Raw genomic sequence first — 20687 nt, 5'->3', positions numbered from 1 at the left:
TACCTGACACCCTGGACCCACTCCAATTAGCTTACTGCCCCTATAGGTTCACAGACAATACTGCCCTAACTCATCTGTACAAGAGGAATACCTATGTAAGAATGGATTACATCTCAGCATTTAACACCATAGCGTCATTAAGCTTGAGACCCTGGGTCTCAACCCCACCCTGTGCAACTGGGTCCTGGACCCAGACTTGATTACCAACGATGAGGTAATGAGGAGGAGGTGAGGGCCCTCGGAGTGTGGTGTCAGGAAAATAACCTCTCACTCAACGTCAACAAAACAAAGCAGACTTCAGGAAACAGCAGACACGGACAAACTGAAATGGTTCACCCATACAGACAGCGTGGTGAAAAGGTGCAGCAGCGCCTCTTCAACCTTAGGAGGCTGAAGAAATTTGGCTTGTCACCAAAAACACTCACAAACCTTTACAGAGTTGCAGTACCGCCTGGTACTGCAACTCTGCCCACAACCGTAAGGCTCTCCAGAGGATAGTGAGGTCTGCACTACCTGCCCTCCAGGACAACTACACCACCCGATGTCACAGGAAGGCTGCCAAAATGATCATCGACCACCTGAGCCACTGCCTGTTCACCCCGCTATCATCCAGAAGGTGAGGTCGGTACAGGTGCATCAAAGCTGGGACCAAGAGACTGAAAAACAGCTTCTAGGCCATCAGACTGTTAAACAGCCATCACTAACATTGAGTGGCTGCTGCCAAAATACTGACTCAAATCTCTAGCCACTTTAACCATTAAAAATTGGATGTAATAAATATATCACTAGTCACTTTAAATAATGCCACTTTATATCATGTTCACATACCCTACATTACTCATCTCATATGTATATACTGTACTCTATACCATCTTGCCTATGCAGTTCGGCCATCGCTCATCCATAAATTTATATGTACATATTCTTATTAATTAATTTACACTTGCGTGTATAAGATAGTTGTTGTGAAATTGTTAGATTACTTGTTAGATATTACTGCACGGTCGGAACTAGAAGCACAAGCATTTCGTTACACTCGCATTAACATCTGCTAACCATGTGTATGCTACCAATAAAATTTGATTTGACATCATAAAGCTATGTTAAGTTGAGAATCTACTCTTTGAGTTCAGTTTATCCTTTGCTAAAGGCTAGAGGAATAAACATTTAACTAAAAAGAGTGGTACACTTACATCTTCTGGTGCAAGGGCATAGCTACAATAACATAACATCAGCTGTATGTAGGACAAACAGTGTTTTCTCAACAAGTCAGTCTTCAAAAACAAATGTGGTCTAAAGGTGAATTAAAGACCCCCTAAAAAGTCAGACAGCTCTCTCATCAGCAAGCCAATCCAATTAGTTTTCTATGGGTTTGCCTTGTCATCAATTACATTATAAATATATTTTATTGGCCTAAACTTCCACCTGGATAAGGACTACCTTTGGCCAGCTACACGTTTAAAATTCTAGTGACAATATGCTCCAGGTACGGACTGTTTACTGTCACCACACAGAAAGACTGCTGTGACAAAATATTTCAAAGTTGTCTAGGTGATTTATTTATTTCTATATTTTGGTGTTCTTAACCTCCGCCCCTCAACTGAGCACGCACTGGATGCTGGGATTCTGCAGGCTCGGGAAAACGCCATCTTTAAACCCCAGAAGAAATCACAGTTGAGCGCCGGGGATCAACGACACACTGTGCTTGCGTTGGGTTACAGTTTTGCGGGCATCATCATGATCAGTTTGTTGACCAGCGAAACAAATAAGCAACTAATTGAAAGAACTGTAAATACTCAACCAGGCCACGTTGTATGGTCTTAAAATTGTACTATCAGAAGGCTAACATCAACAACAATACTAGCTAGACTGAAAGACAACGGACGAGTAAATCAAGGCGTTGTTATTGCTTGTTTCCATTGGTGGCTTGTTAGCTAGCTTGCTAACCTGTCTTGAAGTCGGTTTGACATTCACATTACGTTGTTTTAAAAGGCTTGATTTGGGACTCGACTGTGTGGCTGCAGTTTTAGTCCCGACTTCACTCCTCCCCAGCGGCCCAGCCGGAGATGCGTGGAAGATGTCGGTTTCGGGGCTGAAGGCCGAACTGAAGTTTCTAGAGTCCATTTTTGATCCAAACCACGAACGATTCAGAATTATTGACTGGAAGCCGGATGAGCTAAACTGTCAGTTTAATGTGACTGGAGAAAAACTGTTGATTATACATTGCAACATTACGGTAAGTAGGGAAACGAGGCGACATGGCTGGCTTAGTACCCTTAGCTAGCTAACGCGGTAACTAGTTACAGTAGGTTAGCTCAGAACACGCAGTGTTTTAGCCTGGCGGCGCGGGACAGGCGAACGGACAGGTGGTTAAAGAAACACTCAGCAAATTCTCCTACTAACGTTAGCCAGCTATCATTTGGCTATGCAAAGTTTTTGTTTGTGACTTTTGTTTATACTTCTAACGTTAGGAGTCCCAATATTTGCATGTTAGCAAGCTAGCTAACGGTAGCTGACTTGTTTCTAATATAGTAACTTAGTATGAGTAAATATTTGCATATTACTATTGTAGGTTACGTACTTAACGTTAGATAGCTAAAATAATGAGAGACGGGCAAGTCTGTTGATTTTAGCCAAAGAGTTATCCTGAAACTGGCATGACATTATGCTAGGGCCTAGGCTAGGCACGCTTCCTGCGTCACTGATGAACATTGTTAACGTTAGCTATCTACACTTCCGCATTTTCTAACGTTAGTTGATCGTCTAACAAGTTCGCTAGCTAACGTAGTGGTTGTTGTAATAGCATGCTTCATGATCAACGCAATAACGTTTAGCCCGTCAGTTGTCACTGATAACACGAAGTTAGCTATACTCATGACGTCAGTAAATAATTGCTAGCTAGCATGATTCAAAAGCATCACTTGTCAAACAGCTTCTGGCCTTGTCAAAAGACCGTGTTCTGCCAGCTCAGCTTTTAGCTAGCTGTATGCTGTTGGTTTGTATTTTCCAATTTGCTACATTCGTTTGACCAGCATACTGATTGAATTCGGTGCTCTTAACGTTACTTGGCTAGTTAACATTCTATAAGGAATGTGAAATGGCCACCATCACATTAATTTAGCTTCCGGTAATGTTAAGTAGTAATCAGATATTTCTTTTGTCTCTATAAAATGACTTGAGATTTCCTAGATTTATGATTCAGACACATACCAATGTCACACTCCTGTTTAATTTCAATGTTATTGTTCCAAACAATTATCACATTTCTCAGCATTATAATGCAGATTTATTTTTGTTTTGTTTCTCTCCTCATTGAAACCCATGTGTCACAGGAATCGTACCCCTCCACACCTCCAATCTGGTTTGTGGACTCTGATGACCCGAGCCTGACACAAGTGTTGGAGCGCCTGGAAGATGTCAGAAAGGGCAGCACCCTGGTAATATCTCAGCCCTGCAACTAGTATAACTAACAGTTGATGGTGGAGTGTATTCTTCTGAACATTTTGCATCTTATTTCATGTTTAGTAACGTCTATCTATTCTGTGCTATTTCATCACAAGCACTTGGTTGAGCCTAGACTTATAGCAGAGCCAGCAGATCCGACCCTGTTGCTTACAGATGCACTAGGGTCAGACAGCATTCCTGTGTAGATTAAGACTCTGCAGAGCCGTCACGAGATATGGCTTGGAAAACATATTTCAATTCAGGGATGAGAAATGCGTTGTACTCTGAATTCTCCCATTATCCCAAAAGTTTCACAGAGAAGATTGAACGACTGTCCTTTTCGTCCTCATGCAAAAACAGCAGTTTACCTAAACTAGCTGTCCCTTTTAATGGGCAAGGCTGTAGCTCAGCAGGAGCATTCTATGTGCATGATGTCACAACGCCGGCCTGCTGAGCCAAGCCATCAAACGAAGGCAGATTGTGGTGCTAAATCATTATTTGACTACTATTTCAGTCCCAGCCTTTGATATAGTATGTGAATGCTTTGGAAGAAGACTTCCCAGTGTTCAGATAATGAAACCTGATTATGACAATATATTTGAAGTATTTGTTTACAATTTTCTCGTTTAGCATATGCTCGTATCCAAACTAAAACAACCGTATTATAATACATTAATAGTAATCAAATAAACTTCAACTAAGTGTTATACGGAGCAGGAGAAACATGTTGTTTTTCGGCCTATCACATCTCTTCTAATGACTAATTAACCATACCTGTATTGGTGTTGTTGGGTAAAGCAGTTCTGATAGGAAAGTTGAGTGACAGCTGGGTAATTTTATACTGCTGTTCCAACCTGTCTTGGAGGTTAAAGGGAGATGAATGTCAGACCAATTCAGGGAGGTACTTTGCTGCAGGACAGGTTCTCTGCCTGTTTCCTCTTGTCTTAGTTTCAGCTGTTAGGCAGCTGAGGTTTTTAAGTGTTTTGAAGTCACCCTCATGTCACTCAAACATCATAGGACAGCCCTCTGTCATGTTTGGTATGAGTGTCGAGAGTGCCTCTCTGTGGAACCGGAGGGATGGGTTTTCTTGACAGACGCACTGCCACAGTGTGGTGTGTTTCGACCATGATTGTTTGTTGGTGATGTGGACCCCAAGGAACTTGACTCTCGACCCGAGTCACTACAGCCCCGTCGTTGTTAATGGGGGGCCTGTTCGGCATTCCTTTTCCTTTAGTCCACAATCAGCTTCTTTGTCTTGCTCGCATTGCGGGAAAGGTTGTTGTCCAGGCACCACACTGCCAGGTCTCTGACCTCCATAGGCTGTTTCATCGTTGTTGGTGATCAGGCCTACCACTGTTGTCGTCAGCAAACTTAATGATGGTGTTGGAGTTGTGTTTGGCCACGCAGGCATGGGTGAACAGGGAGTACAGGAGGGGACTGAGCACACACACCTGAGGGGCCCCAGTGTTGAGGATCAGTGTAGTAGACATGTTGTTGCCTACCCTTACCACCTGGGGGCGGCCCGTCAGGAAGTCCAGGATCCAGTTGCAGAGGGAGGTGTTTAGTCCCCGGGTCCTTAGCTTAGTGATGAGCTTTGTGTTGAATGCTGAGCTGTAGTCAATGAACAGCATTCTCACATAGATTTGCCTTTTGTTCAGGTGTGAAAGTAGTATGGAGTGCTATTGAGATTGTGTCATCTATGGGTCTGTTGGGATAGTATGCGAATTGGAGTTTAACCTATGGTATCTGGGAGAATGCTGTTGAAGTGAGCCATGACCAGCCTGTCAAAGCATTTCATGGCTATCGACGTGAGTGCTAAGGGGCAGTAATCATTTAGGCAGGTTACCTTCTTAAGCACAGGGACTATGGTGGTCTGCTTGAAACATGTAGGTATTACAGACTCTCTCAGGGAGAGTTTGAAAATGTCAGTGAAGACATGTGCCAGTTGGTCTGCACATGCTTTGAGTACACGTCCTCTTAATCTGTCTGGCCCCGCGGCTTTGTGAACGTTGACCTGTTTGAAGGTCTTGCTCACATCGGCTACTGAGAGTTATCTCAGTCATCCAGAACAGCTGGTGCTCTCATGCAAGCTTCAGTGTTGCTTGACTCAAAGCTAGCATTAAAGGCATTTAGCTCGTCTGGTAGACTCGCATCACTGGACAGCTCGCGGCTGTATTTGTAGTCCGTAATAGTTTTCAAGCCCTGTCACATCCTACGAGTGTAGTAGGATTCATTCTTAATCCTGTATTGACACTTTGCTTGTTTGATGGTTCGTCTGAGGGCATATCAGGATTTCTTACAAGTGTCCGGATTAGTGTCCCGCTTCTTGAAAGCAGCAGCTCTCGCCTTTAGCTCAATGCGGATGTTTCCTGTTATCCATGGCTTCTGGTTGGGATATGTACGTACGGTCACTGTTGGGGCGATATCGTCGATGCACTTATTGATGAAGCCAATGACTGAGGTGGTATACTCCTCAATGCCTTTTTATGAATCCTAGAAGGTATTCCAGTCTGCTAGCAAAATAAGATGACTTTTGAGATCACCATTTTTGTGCCAAGCGTTCTCCAGGGTTTCCCCTATATTTATTTTGCAGTGGAGACTTACTTGGCAATTAAGCCCTTTTTCTACTTACCCAGAGTCTGATGAATTCGTGGATACCATTTTTTTTTTTGTATCTCTACATGCAGTTTGAAGGAAGCTGACCTGTGTTAGTGCAAATGCTAGTTAGCAGTGGTTTGCGACACTACCTTAAATTTCCTTCAAACTGCACATGAGTTCATCTGACCCTGGGTAAGTAGAATAAGTGCAAGATTTGGCAATTAAGCCCTATCCCTTTAAAGACCTGCTCTGATGACTAGCCAAAGTATTTTTTTTATACCTCTCACTTCGGGCTGGATGTGTCAAAGTTCAGTTCATACATGCATCATTTATGACAAGAATTACTGTCTTTCGCTCAATTAGCCTACATTTTGTGTCGCGGTGGTGGAGGTAGTATCTTTGGGCCAGTCTTCAAAATCAAATTTTATTAGCCACATGCGCCGAATACAACAGGTGTCGACCTTACAGTGAGATGCTTACTTACGAGCCCCTAACCAACAATGGAGTTTTTAAAAAACAGATAAGAATAAGAAATAAAAGTAACAAGTAATTGAAGAGCAGCAGTAAAATAACAATAGCGGGACTATGTACAGGGGGGTACTGGTACAATGTGCGAGGGCACCGTTTAGTTGATGTAATATGTACATGTAGGTAGAGTTTTTAAAGTGACTATGCTTAGATAATAACAGAGTAAGAGGGGTGCAATGCAAATAGTCTGGGTAGCCATTTGATTACGTGTTCAGGAGTCTCATGGCTTATGGGTAGAAGCTTCTTGGAACAAGACTTGGCGCTCTGGTACCGCTTGCTGTGCAGTAGCAGAGAGAACAGTTGTCATACCAGGCAGTGATGCAACCAGTCAGGATGCTCTCGATGTTGCAGCTGTAGAATCTTTTGAGGTTCTGATGACCCATGCCAAATATTTTCAGTCTCCTGGGGGGGGGGGATAGGTTTTGTCGTGCCCTCTTCTTGCGAGCACGGGGTAGCCTAATCTTAGTTTTTAAAATTACGATAGGCTATCCTTAATCGATGGCCCTTTTCAGACATAATGGAATGTGGTCCCTTGAAAGAGCTACAGCTATCTATTAGGGTAGGCTACACACACACGACACAAAACCTTCTCTGGAGATATGAATGGGCATTTTACTTATCTGTAAAGGAATAAGGCTTCTGAAGTTGGATTAACATCCATTACTAGGCAACCAGAACTATCAATTAAACAATCTTGGCTGCTGCCTGCGTGGTGCCAATCTCTCCTAAAAAGTACTTTAAAGTTTGTTAAATACCGTGACTTACCTAGACCTTTAGTAGAAATTAAACACATCTATCAACCATACTATAAAAAAACATGTAAAAACACAGCAGCACATCAATCAGCGATGTTTGTTGTTAGGGAAAAAATGCAGAAAATGTTATGCCGGAGCAGAATTTCACTGTCACATTTTGCAAATTTTCTGTGAAGTTACCAATTGTCAACCATTGCTATGTTACCGTAGCTGTGTTCTAAGTCTGTAAAGGGTTGCGGTAGATAACTTCATTGCCTGGCCCTAGGAGTCATGCATATGTAATAGGGTTGTTATTATGCATTGTAAATTGTGGAATTTTATGACTTTCTGGTAACCAATACGAAATAAATAATTGCAGGTTTTAAACGTTAAGGAAAATTGTCCATTTGTCACACACCTAGTGCACTTATATGCACATATGTGACACGGTACGCACCTTTTCGGGAACCATTTGTTGCTTGTGAGCTCTACTTTGTGTATTCAAAAGTCCTGGAGAGCCTCTTTAAGATCAGCATTACAAGGTATATTTATTGCAAATAGTGAGCAGTGGCGCAAGTGAGAGCCATGAGCACACAGCCACTGCCTGCTCCTCTCCCTACAATGCAGTGGCGCGATCCCTTCTATATCAAATGGTGTCAACATTTTCATTCATTTTGGAGTAGAATGTATTTTTGAAAAGTCATCACAAGGGACCACTTTTATTGATTTTATTTAACCTTTTAAGTAGGCAAGTCAGTTAAGAACCAATTCTTATTTTACAATTATGTATAAACCCTCCCCTAACCCGGACGACGCGGGGCCATTTGTGCACCTCACTATGAGACTCCCGATCACGGCCGGTTGTGATACAGCCCGGGATCGAACCTGGGTCTGTAGTGACGTCTCTAGCACTGAGATGCAGTGCCTTAGATCGCTGCGCCCTTTCGAAGCCCTTCTCAGTCGTTCTACCCGAAAAATATCTCTGGGAGGCATGCCCCCAGACTCCACCAGCAAAGAGCAAGCCCCCCCCCCCCCCTTTCCACTGCTGAAAGAAATCCTAGGGGAAACGCTGAGTTCTCTGTAGGCTAGATCGGCTTATGTAGCTACATTCTTTGAAATAGCCTACTTAATCACACTGCATGCTCTGTTTGTAGCCAACCAGATCTGCATTTTATTGTACTTTTATCAAAGATATCTGTGGTGTTTAGATTTTCTCTGTTGCACCATGCATTATACAACATTTTCACTATGTATGGACCAGGCCTACATTCAGTAGAATACATTTCTTCTATAGCAATACTGAGAAGCTTGCAGAGGTACACATTTCTGCACTAAGTTACTGTTGCTAAGGTGTCTGACATTCCCTGACACAATCTTACCTTTCACGTGGTCTCTGAAGGTGTGCCGTGGTGAAGGTACGATGCAGTGAATAAGTATTTGGCCCCTTTCTGATTTTCTGTTTGCATATTTTCTTACATTTACATTTAAGTCATTTAGCAGACGCTCTTATCCAGAGCGACTTAAGGTTATCAGCTCTTCAATCAAAACCTAATATAAGATCAAGGGAAGTTGTGTTCAAATAATAACCATTTTATAATTATTTAATATATTTATTCCACATCCAATGCCCTGTATGGATACATTTATTTTTCCTCTTACAGAGTACCTGGTTGTTCCTCCTGCAATGACTGCAACCAACAACTACAGGAAGCATTTGATCAGTCTCTCGCATCAAACTTTGCCCCACGCTTTTATATAGAACTGCTTTAACTCAGCTACCTTTGTGGGTTTAAGTCTGCACTTTGACTAGGCCATTCCAAAATGTACAGGTTTGTTGCTTTTCAGCCATTCTGATGTAGATTTCCAGTTTTCTGGTGAAAACCGAACACTGCATTCCACAATAAGAACCTCATAACAATGATCAAGTGTGGTGGTAGTGTGTTGGTTTGGGGATACTTTGCTCCCTCAGGACCTGCATGACTTGCAATCATTGAAGGAACCATGAATTTTGGTCTGTATCGTCTGAGCATAAGCTGAAGTGCAGCTGGTTTATACAGCAAAACGCAATCAAGTCTACATCAGAATGGATGAAAAAAAAACTTATTTGAAGCTTTGAAATGTCAAAGTCTAGATCTGAACCCGATTGAGATGTTATGGCGGGACCTGAAACGAGCAGTTCATGCTCACACCCACATGTCGCTGAGTTAAATCAGTTTTAGATAGAGTGGGTGAAAATTCCTCCACAGCAACGTGAGAGACTGATCAACAACGACTACAGGAAGTGTTTGGTTGCAGTCATTGCAGCTACAGGTGGCACAACCAGTTATTGAGTATAAGGGGGAAGTTACTTTTTAACACGGGCATTGGGTGTTGCATAACTTTGTTTATTATATAAATTCAATAAGTATCTCATTTGTTTTATTTGTTCACTCAGGTTCCCTTTATCTAATATTCGGTTTTTGTTGAAGATCTGATTAGCATTCATTGTAAAAAATCAGAAAGGGGACAAATCCTTTTTCACGGCAATGTATCTCTGACATGTCTGTGCTGTGTTATCTAGTGCTGCTGCCTGTGCTCCCCAACTCAAACTGTGCCTGCTGGTACTGTCCCTCGGTCCCCCAGCTCCTGCAGCAGCTAAAGCGGCTCATCTGTGACCTCTGTCGGCTGTACAACCTGCCCCAGCACCCAGATGTAGAGATGCTGGACCAGCCCCTCCCTGCCGGCCCTGTAGGACAAGACCGAAAGGTAAGGACGCCTAATGTCCACTCAAAATGTTTTCTGGTTTTCAAGTACTACTAGGCCTGTATATTTTTCCGTTGGATGGCATTGAAGTAAAAAATAACCATAAAGGCTTTTTCATGAAAACCATCTCCTTTCACATACCTGAAGTGAGTCATGTGCCTAATCCCTTTGTTTAATTTTATTGTCGGAAGCTACCAAGGAGATTGAAGACACTTAGCTAATGAAAGGGTTTAAAAACCTGCATGAAGAACCTAATACAGTCCTGAAACCGTCCATCAGCACAGACATTAATGATTAGTACAGAGTCCCGGGGATGGAATCAATAGACTATTCCTGTGGGAGGGGACAGTGTGTGGTGCTAGCATAATTTGCCTCGTAACCAATGAACAGACAACCGAAGGCTACGGTTGTGGCAGGTAGCTTAGTGGTTAGAGCGTTGGACTAGTAACCCGAAGGTTGCAAGATCGAATCCCCAAGCTGACAAGGTAAAAAAAAAAATCTGTTCTGCCCCTGAACAAGGCAGTTAACCCACTGTTCTTAGCCGTAATTGAAAATAAGAATTTGTTCTTAACTGACTTGCCTAGTTAAATAAAGGTAAAATAAATGTAAAAAATAGTCTACTTGGTCATTAGAATGACTGAAGCAGAGGTTGAATGTTAAATAGTAGCTACCTGTACAGTAGAGGAATGTTGTTTCTGACTACGCAGAAACTCGCTTACTGGTTTTGCACATTTCGGAACATTCCTACAAATATCTCTACCGTTTTTTTGTTAGACTATAGGCCTACATCTAACTTGCTAAAGAAATTGGCGTCACTGAGTATGCCATGTTAGGAATGAGATTGAACTGTCTGAACTCTTTCTCTCTGTTGCGTTTCTTTAGCATGGGGTCACAGACGAGGTCACGTCCGAAGAGGAGGAAGAAGAGGAAATGGGAGAGGTCCTTATCCCTTTTCAAATAAATGTCATTACATATCGCGCTGCACATTACCATGCTGATTTGAGCTGAGCCATGCTGGATGTCAAGCTCGGCTCAATACCAATCACACATATTTGAAGTGTTAACTTTAAGTTAAACTTGTCTTCTAATGCTCTTATCTTGTCGTTGTGTGTTGTGCCAGCAGGACATTGAAGACCTGGACCACTATGAGATGAAAGAGGAGGAGCCAGTGGATGGGAAGAAGTCTGAGGATGACGGCATCGAGAAGGAGAACCTGGCCATCCTGGAGAAGATCCGCAAGAACCAGAGGCAGGACCACTTGAACGTAAGTGCTCATTCGGTAAGGTGACATTTTATTCGCTTTTGGGGGATGCATGGGGAATATATCTTTTGTTAGACCTAGAACAGTTTACTGGACCCAGCACTGTTTCACTGGGACGTCTAGAGTGACCCTTTATGATGTAGCCAATGTGCATGCATCTAACCAGTTTTTCAGGTGGTTCTGAATGGAATGTATTTTCCGTTTTGTTTTCGTTCAGTGTTTTACTCTGAGAGAATTTCTTACCAATGCAGTACACCAATATTATGCTGTTTAGGACTGTATTTGTAAACTAGGACATGATCGACATGGATTGTGTAGACTAAATGACAGTAATTAGTCATTCTGATAGTTATCATGTTATCTAACATTTACCCATGGCTCTCTTAATTGTTGATTTAGAATACAGCTGTTTCCCCTAAGGTCTGTGAGCAGCTCTGAGAGACTTATAAATTAGATACTCTTCTCTCATCCTCCACCATCCCTACTGCATTCAATCAGCTCTTCAAATCTATCATTATTGCAGATGAGAGCCTTGCTATGGAACCTGTGAAGTTCTCCCCATATACTGTAGCAAACTGTATACTGCCAGTTAGTTCTGAAGCATTTTGTCTCCATGCTGATCAATAACTGTTCATTTCTAGGAGTTTGTAGACTTTTTATCTAAATGCAGAGCGCTATTAGCATATTTGAGCTGGGCCTGTAAACATTTGATTTAATCGTTGCCGTCAGTTTCTATGTGCATTATTATCCCCAATCGTTGAATGTGCTGTATGTTTGGGTATCGGTGTATTACCCTGTGTGTGTTGCAGGGTGCGGTGTCTGGTTCAGTGCAGGCCTCAGACCGCCTCATGAAGGAGCTCCGGGAAATATACCGGTCCCAGAGTTACAAGATGGGTACGTACTTCACTGCGGCAGTGCTAGAAAGCTCTTCAGATATGTTGCAATAAAAAAAAATGACAGTTTGATTCCGAATGTCACTTACCAGACTCTGCATTCTCTTCCAGGTATCTATTCAGTGGAGCTGGTCAATGACAGCCTGTATGAATGTCACTTACCAGACTCTGCATTCTCTTCCAGGTATCTTCAGTGGAGCTGGTCAATGACAGCCTGTATGAATGTCACTTACCAGACTCTGCATTCTCTTCCAGGTATCTATTCAGTGGAGCTGGTCAATGACAGCCTGTATGAATGTCACTTACCAGACTATGCATTCTCTTCCAGGTATCTATTCAGTGGAGCTGGTCAATGACAGCTTGTATGAATGTCACTTACCAGACTATGCATTCTCTTCCAGGTATCTATTCAGTGGAGCTGGTCAATGACAGTCTGTATGAATGTCACTTAACAGACTCTGCATTCTCTTCCAGGTATCTATTCAGTGGAGCTGGTCAATGACAGCTTGTGTGAATGTCACTTACCAGACTATGCATTCTCTTCCAGGTATCTATTCAGTGGAGCTGGTCAATGACAGCCTGTATGAATGTCACTTACCAGACTCTGCATTCTCTTCCAGGTATCTTCAGTGGAGCTGGTCAATGACAGCCTGTATGAATGTCACTTACCAGACTCTGCATTCTCTTCCAGGTATCTATTCAGTGGAGCTGGTCAATGACAGCCTGTATGAATGTCACTTACCAGACTCTGCATTCTCTTCCAGGTATCTATTCAGTGGAGCTGGTCAATGACAGCTTGTGTGAATGTCACTTACCAGACTATGCATTCTCTTCCAGGTATCTATTCAGTGGAGCTGGTCAATGACAGCTTGTATGAATGTCACCTACCAGACTCTGCATTCTCTTCCAGGTATCTATTCAGTGGAGCTGGTCGATGACAGTCTGTATGAATGTCACTTAACAGACTCTGCATTCTCTTCCAGGTATCTATTCAGTGGAGCTGGTCAATGACAGCTTGTGTGAATGTCACTTACCAGACTATGCATTCTCTTCCAGGTATCTATTCAGTGGAGCTGGTCAATGACAGCTTGTATGAATGTCACTTACCAGACTCTGCATTCTCTTCCAGGTATCTTCAGTGGAGCTGGTCAATGACAGCCTGTATGAATGTCACTTACCAGACTCTGCATTCTCTTCCAGGTATCTATTCAGTGGAGCTGGTCAATGACAGCTTGTATGAATGTCACTTACCAGACTCTGCATTCTCTTCCAGGTATCTTCAGTGGAGCTGGTCAATGACAGCCTGTATGAATGTCACTTACCAGACTCTGCATTCTCTTCCAGGTATCTATTCAGTGGAGCTGGTCAATGACAGCCTGTATGAATGTCACTTACCAGACTCTGCATTCTCTTCCAGGTATCTATTCAGTGGAGCTGGTCAATGACAGCCTGTATGAATGGCACGTCAAGCTGAGAACGTAAGTAACTAAAGAAGGCGGTTATACTGTGGTTAAGACTGGAGGAAGTTAACAGGAAGGCTGGATCTCAGGATGAGGGTGGATGATGCCTTTCGGCACTAGGCCTATTTACCATAGGAGTACTGTATAATTCTAGCATGTGGCAGCTGTATAATGATGTGTTCTATTTGCTCAACAGCGTAGATCCAGACAGTCCCCTACACAGTGACCTGCAGGTTTTAAAGGAAAAGGAGGGAATGGATTACATTCTGCTAAACTTCTCATATAAAGTAAGTACCAATGCTGATACTAGAAAGCAAAGCCAGTTTGGTAGTGTTGGCTGTTCTCTTTTTAATGCTATTTTGTTTTCTACCTGTAGGATAATTTCCCCTTTGATCCACCATTTGTACGGGTGGCTTCTCCTGTGCTGTCTGGAGGGTGAGTTCAGTTCACTGCGTATGAGGGGAATGGTTTTGTTTTTTCTGCTGTGTTTCCACTGTGACGGAGTCGCTCCCCTCACTTAACCATGACGGAAGGGCGGTCTCTTCTGGTCTATACATTGTCAGCAGCCAGTGAAAATCTGAATGTCAGAAGTGGCAGTTTAGCTAAAAGGAGATCTGTGCTTGTGGATAAGAGATTTATTTTGGTGTTTTGATCACCTTTTTATATCTACATATTCTAATATTTTTCTTTCACCTGCTGTCTTTAAGTTATGTTCTTGGAGGGGGTGCCCTGTGCATGGAGCTTCTCACAAAACAGGTATGTTTTTATGCCACAATGTCAGTTCAAAACTTGTCCACTGTTATTTTACAGTGGAGGTAAATGCTAGTGCATTGATGTATCGCCACTTGATTTCAGGGCTGGAGCAGTGCCTATTCCATAGAGTCTGTAATCATGCAGATCAACGCCACTTTAGTCAAGGGAAAAGCCAGAGTGCAGTTTGGAGCCAATAAGGTAAGCATTGTTTAAGGGGGCAGAGAGCTTTGAAATGTGTTAACATGATGCATTCTACAGGGTGTATTGACACTGTGTTCTGACATGGATAAAGGTGTGAGCTGTGTGTGTGGCTAGCTACCTGGTCCATGCTGCTCTATGGAAATGAGGTATCTGTAAGCCCCCAGCACTTCATTTAAACAGGACGTTGTTACTTAGCGCCGCTGGGACAGTGTGGTGCTGCTCATCTCTTAATGCTGACGCTTCACATCAGTCCACTTCATGCTGTAATTTCTCTCCCTCTTCTCTCAGCACAGTCACACTAATCTGGCTCTGGGATCCCAGTAGAATTCGGAGCAGACCAAATGACAGGGATATTTATAGACAAGCTGCAGTTTCAAGGAATCTTGGGCCCTGCTGTATGAGAATCTGTTCTTTAAAAGTTAGGATCTAACCTTGTACACCATAGACCTGATACTCCGCTATGTTGATTTCAAATCTTGTCTAATGAAAGTGTTTATCATATCTGTCCTGAGGTTACTAAAGTTGGGTAGGTATGGTTAATAAAATGCCAGAAATGTACCTATTAATCAAAAACATAAGAATACCAATCTTTCTGTTACTGGGTTGATAGGACTGACTTTTTTTATAAGAGCCAGTTCCACTCTGAAGCTGAATTTTATTACACCCACACTGGAGAAAATAGACCCAGCTCCCGGCTCCTCAGATCCCCACACGGTTCAACACGCTATTTATTATGGTGCGATTAATGGTCACCCGCGGTGCGTGCAAACGTAGCATGATAACAGATCGAGCGGCAAAATTCTCTGGGGGAAGCTGATTGAAAGGCATCCACCGTGCAGTCAGACTTCGTCAAACTAATTCACTTGTACCTGATGGTGCTTAGTCCTGAGCCTTTACACTGCTTGGGGCATTCATAACCACAAGTTTGATATAGGCACTGTTTTTGTTTCAGAACCAATACAATCTTGCCAGAGCACAGCAGTCATACAAATCCCTGGTCCAGATCCATGAAAAGAACGGTGAGTGTTACCATGTCCAGTTACACATCTTGTATCCTGTTTGACCTTGAGATTACATCCCTCCATACAGCAATCAGTGGTTGGGAAAATACAGTATATATACAAAGTATGTGGACACCCCTTTTTAAATTAGTAGATTTGGCTATTTCAACCACACCTGTTGTTGACAGGTGTATAAAATCAAGCACACAACCATGCAAGCTCCATAGACTAACCTTGTCAGTAGAATGGCCTTACTGAAGAGCTCAGTGGCTTTCAACGTGGCACTGTTATAGGATGCCACCTTTCCAACACGTCACTTTGTCAAATGTCTTACCTGCTAGAGCTGCCCCAGTCAACTGTAAGTGCTGTTTTTGTGAAGTGGAAACGTCTAGGCGCAACATCGGCTCAGTTGTCATGCCACACAAGCTCACAGAATGGGAGTGCTGAAGTGCGTAGTGTGTTAACATTGTCTATCCTCGGTTGCAACACTCACTACAGAGTTCCAAACTGCCTCTGGAAGCAACGTCAGTACAATAACTGTTTGTCGGGAGCTTTGTGAAAAGGGTTTCCATGACCGAGCAGCTGCACACAAGCCTAAGATCCCCATGTGCATCGCCAAGCGTCGGCTGGAGTGGTGAAAAGCTTGCCGCTACTGGACTCTGGAGTGATGAATCGCACTTCCAACTGGCAGTCCGACGGACGAATCTGGTTTTGGCGGATGCCAGGAGAAAGCTACCCGCCCGAATGCATAGTGTCAACTGTAAAGTTTAGGGAAGGAGGAATAATTGTCTGTGTTATTCATGGTTCGGGCCCGTTAGTTCCAGTGAAGGGAAATCTTAACGCTACAGCATACAATGACATTCTAGATGATTCTGCCTGACCTCACTAATATAATACTCTTGTGGCTGAATGGAAGCAAGTCCCAGCAGCTGTTCCAACATCTAGTAGAACACCTTCCCAGAAGAGTGGAGGCTGTTATAGTATCAAAGGGGGAACCAACTCCATAGTAATGCCCATGATTTTGGAATGCATTGTTCGACGCGCAGGTGTCCACATACTTTTGGTCATGTAGTGTATTGCAAGCTCCAATAGGGTTTCATATCGCAGCTACAGTGATTTGTTCTTAGGTCAAGATAAAAATGCATCCAACTCTTTGATCAATCCTACTGTCTAGGATGAACTGATTGTGTTTTGTCCAGTATAACTGAGTGTACTGTCTCTTGTCTGATCCTTGTAGGCTGGTACACTCCCCCTAAGGAGGATGGTTAAGAGGACCGTTGCCATGCCTCCACTGGGACCACATGTCTTAGGAGCACCCCCCCCCTACCTTATTTTCTTTTCCCTCTCTAACTGGAGTTGTTTTCATTGGGCGTTTGATCCCCATTCTGTTACCATGAGAACCGACCAACCAATGGTTAAAACCCCTCGCTGACCAACCACCTTATCCACTTTGCAATAGGGGATCCACCCTCTCGCTATTTATCTTTCTCTCACTTGTGCAATCGCTCCCTCTGTGTTCTTCCTCTGTTACAATCTCACTCCTAATCCCCTGAGCATTGAATTAGCTCCATATCTTGTGCAACTCCCTTAAATCCTACTCTGGGCAAGCAAAGAAGAGCTTACTTACTGCCTGTGATTTCGGGTCAAGGTTGAGGCATGGCTTTTGCTAGTGATTTGAAGCTCTCCGTCAGTCGCGTGACGGGCTGAGATTCTCCAGCCACAGACTGGAACAGAGAATGACAGGTGACATTCCCCTTGTGACAATGGAGGCTGGGATGGACAATGACACGCTGGTAGTGGGAATGAGCACCACCTCACTCCCCATGGATGGCCTCTGTCATATCTGTGCTTGTGTATTTATCTGTATATTGCCATGATTCTTCCTTCTGGAATAACATGTCCTCCTAAAGCTAGCTTCCTTAAACAACGCCTGGTCTACAAAAGCCAAAGACCCTGAATGGAGAGAGGAGAGCTAAAAACTCCTGACCAATGTGGGACTGAGACGGCTTAATGGAGGATATCCTGTTGAGCACAAGAGGTGGAGGCGGCCTCCACCCAGCCCAATCTCTCAGGCTGCTTTTGGAAATATGACCAGGCTTAGCAAAGGCAGGTTGGATTTAATCACTGTAATGTAGTTGAATTTAACTCCATGTAAAACTTGTAAAGTTGTATTTCTGAGAATTGATTCAATTGTTTTTAACGTACATTTGTGTGGGTTTTGTGGTTCGAGCGGGCGGAGACTGGGGGCATCAATTTCTCAAGGTGTATTTCAGATGTAGGATAACAAAGCATTTGCTTCATGGATTCTCTTGCAGAAGTTAAAAGGAACACCTTTAAACCATGTTTTTATGTAAGCATAATGACTACTATTGTTTTCTGTTTTCCTGTATAAATTGAAATACTTTTGTTAGTGGTTTCATATGTTCAAAAGTGACACACCATTCCTTTTACTCAATGACAGTGGTGGTTTTTGGGCTTTCCAAATATGCTGGCTAATTTCCCCGGTGACCCAAACTTGATGAACCTTTCAGTAAGGCTCTGCACACAATCGTTAAGAGGTAATATGTACACACAATAATTTGAAAACGTCTCAGTGCAGTCCCCTGTCTAATTTGAATCCATGGTCTAACTAGCTTGTTCACACTCCCAGATCGCCCATCCATGGTCTAACTAGCTTGTTCACACTCCCAGATCGCCCATCCATGGTCTAACTAGCTTGTTCACACTCCCAGATCGCCCATCCATGGTCTAACTAGCTTGTTCACACTCCCAGATCGCCCATCCATGGTCTAACTAGCTTGTTCACACTCCCAGATCGCCCATCCATGGCTCGTGGTTGCAGTGGACTTCACTTCATACCACATGCTCAATAATCAAATATTTTCAGGTCTGACTGTAAGGTTGTGTGTGTGTGTGTGTAGTAATGCCTTCAACAAAAGACAGGCCCACTCATTTCCATCCTTTGCCTCCCCTCTCTGGTACCTTGTTTTCTACCTGATTATTCACTTATGACCTTGGTTGTCAGTAATGGAAATAACTTTTTCAAAGGAACCCCTAACTCATGACCATCCTCAGCACTGTCAAACCTGGAGCATGCCAAGTCTTAGCTATTTGAGTAATATGCAGAATATTGTGTGACTCATTTGATTTAATGTTATTACACACATTAATGGGTGCTTTTTTGTGTGGGTATTATCCACGCTGTTAGAAGTACGTTGTCGCAAAAACCAGCATAGGAACCAGCTTGTTTCTAGTAAATATTCTGCTTTTCACCCATGTGAAATATACTAATAATGTGTAATTAAGCTCCATCTACCTTGTATTTGTTGTAAAGTCAGCCACCCCACCTGTACAACACCATGCATCACGTTATGTCAAAAATGGTGGCACTGAAGACTCATTTAGAGGTTTATTACTATTCACCCAATATGGTGACTGACTTTATTACTAAATATGTCTACTACACATGGATAACCGTTGATCGTTGTCTTAGCCGTTAGGTATTGGTATCAAGTGTGCCGCAGCTTTCTCACATGGCTGACCTCATCGTGAACATGCCCCGGCTAGAAACTCCCTCCCTGTGTTCTCTGGAGAAGCAAACTCAGGAATACATAGCTACTGCACACTTGACTTAGCAAGATGCAAGTTTTTTTTAAACTATTGTTTACTTCCAAATTTATTTTCCCCTCCTATAATTACAGTAACCATTGGCTTGTGCGCTCCATTTGGCTTGTCTATCTTTTTAAAGTAGTCACTGGTAAGACTGTGGTAACAGGGTGTAGTGGAGTGATGAGGTGGGAGGGACATAGGCCCCACATATCTCATACAATCCCTCAGATCAGTTTTGTGATGCAGAAAGGTGAACCAACGCTTTACCTCACCCATTTAAGCTCATTGTCTTGGGTCGTTGTTTCTAATCTAGGACATCATCATGATCCTGTACCTCCTGGTTTTGCATGTAGATATCTCAGAAATTACTTTCACTCTAGGGACTAGGGTGTGTGTGGGGACTGGACATTTTTGATTTGTCAGGTTGGATCATTTTATATTAGCTTGCAGAGGTCGGTAGATGCTGTCTCTGTAAACCCCATCTCTGGGAACAGATTATTTTTTTATAGATTCATGTAGGACAGACTCTCACCAGATTAGTTGTAAAGGATACCAATTGCAAAAATGCTGTCTCCAACCGTTATGGGCGTCCCACCCGTGTGTTAGAAGTATGAGATATAAAACTAATGGACTACTATACTATTCTGTCCACCCCAGAGCAGTGTACTCAAACTCTTACTGTTTAAATCCCTGTGCCATCAGAGCAGACGTCAAATGGGCTTTTAACTCCGTGGAAGGCCCCATGTCTGTTCTAATGTCAGGTGTGCAGTGAATTACAGCTCTCTTATACAGATCCAGACCAGTTGTCTGACTAACAGCCCAGTGCGTTGGGAGATTTTGGTTTGAGACCTGAAACTAATTATTGGTTCCTTTTTTTTTCTGGCTTCATTTTGTGATTGGCGATTGAGCGGGTTATGAAGTTATGCACTGTTAGCATGCTTTGGTTTTATTTTGTTTTTCATTGCAAGGGTAATTTTGACCATGTACAGTAATTTGTAAACTTGCATCAAGTTTATGAATAAAGGATTTTATTAAATACTCCTGTGTACTATTTGAGATGTGATACAGAGCTGTATAAAACTTATATAGGACCCTCTGCTTAAAACTGAAACCAGGAATAGTGATGCATTTTACTGTTCTCTAGCTCTAACCAGAAGGACAGAGGGGAAGGGTGATACATTTGGCTGTTCTCTAACCAGAGGGGAATGGTGATACATTTGGCTGTTCTCTAACCAGAGGGGAATGGTGATACATTTGGCTGTTCTCTAACCAGAGGGGAATGGTGATACATTTGGCTGTTCTCTAACCAGAGGGGAATGGTGATACATTTGGCTGTTCTCTAACCAGAGGGGAATGGTGATACATTTGACTGTTCTCTAACCAGAAATGGACAGACTGTTCTCTAACCAGGGGGAATGGCTACCAGAGGGGAATAAGTCTCTAGCTCTAAAGAAGGACAATGC

The 20687-nt window shown here is 43.0% G+C and overlaps 1 protein-coding gene across 2 annotated transcripts; it reads left to right on the top strand.

The window, feature by feature from the left end:
* Window positions 1-1624: 1624 nt before the first annotated feature.
* On the top strand, window positions 1625-20262 carry LOC115112189 (ubiquitin-conjugating enzyme E2 Q2-like). Of its 2 annotated transcripts, none has more exons than XM_029639057.2 (13): window positions 1625-2236; window positions 3333-3437; window positions 9927-10049; window positions 10929-10985; window positions 11170-11310; window positions 12117-12201; window positions 13618-13678; window positions 13857-13947; window positions 14037-14095; window positions 14368-14416; window positions 14516-14611; window positions 15567-15633; window positions 16853-20262. In XM_029639057.2, the coding sequence occupies exons 1-13, from the start codon at window positions 2078-2080 to the stop codon at window positions 16882-16884; spliced, it is 1125 nt and encodes a 374-aa protein (XP_029494917.1). In that variant the 5' UTR covers window positions 1625-2077; the 3' UTR covers window positions 16885-20262. The 2 variants fall into 2 exon arrangements, with proteins under 2 accessions (XP_029494917.1, XP_029494916.1); XM_029639056.2 differs by having other exon boundaries at window positions 1626-2236; window positions 11170-11325.
* The last annotated feature ends 425 nt before the right edge of the window (window positions 20263-20687 follow it).

Source organism: Oncorhynchus nerka, linkage group LG27 (genome assembly GCF_034236695.1).
Source record: "Oncorhynchus nerka isolate Pitt River linkage group LG27, Oner_Uvic_2.0, whole genome shotgun sequence".
Lineage (NCBI taxonomy): Eukaryota > Metazoa > Chordata > Actinopteri > Salmoniformes > Salmonidae > Oncorhynchus > Oncorhynchus nerka.
This window is presented reverse-complemented; position numbering and strand designations above follow the sequence as displayed.

What these genes read in the sequence shown, in the direction of transcription:
- LOC115112189 (XM_029639056.2), top strand. Translation starts at nt 2,078, where the DNA reads ATGTCGGTTTCGGGGCTGAAGGCCGAACTGAAGTTTCTAGAGTCCATT. An exon ending in TGAACGTAAGTGCTCATTCG is followed by an intron (nt 11,326 to 12,116) that starts GTAAGGTGACAT and finishes TGTGTGTTGCAG; the next exon opens with GGTGCGGTGTCTGGTTCAGT. An exon ending in TCTCCTGTGCTGTCTGGAGG is followed by an intron (nt 14,096 to 14,367) that starts GTGAGTTCAGTT and finishes GCTGTCTTTAAG; the next exon opens with TTATGTTCTTGGAGGGGGTG.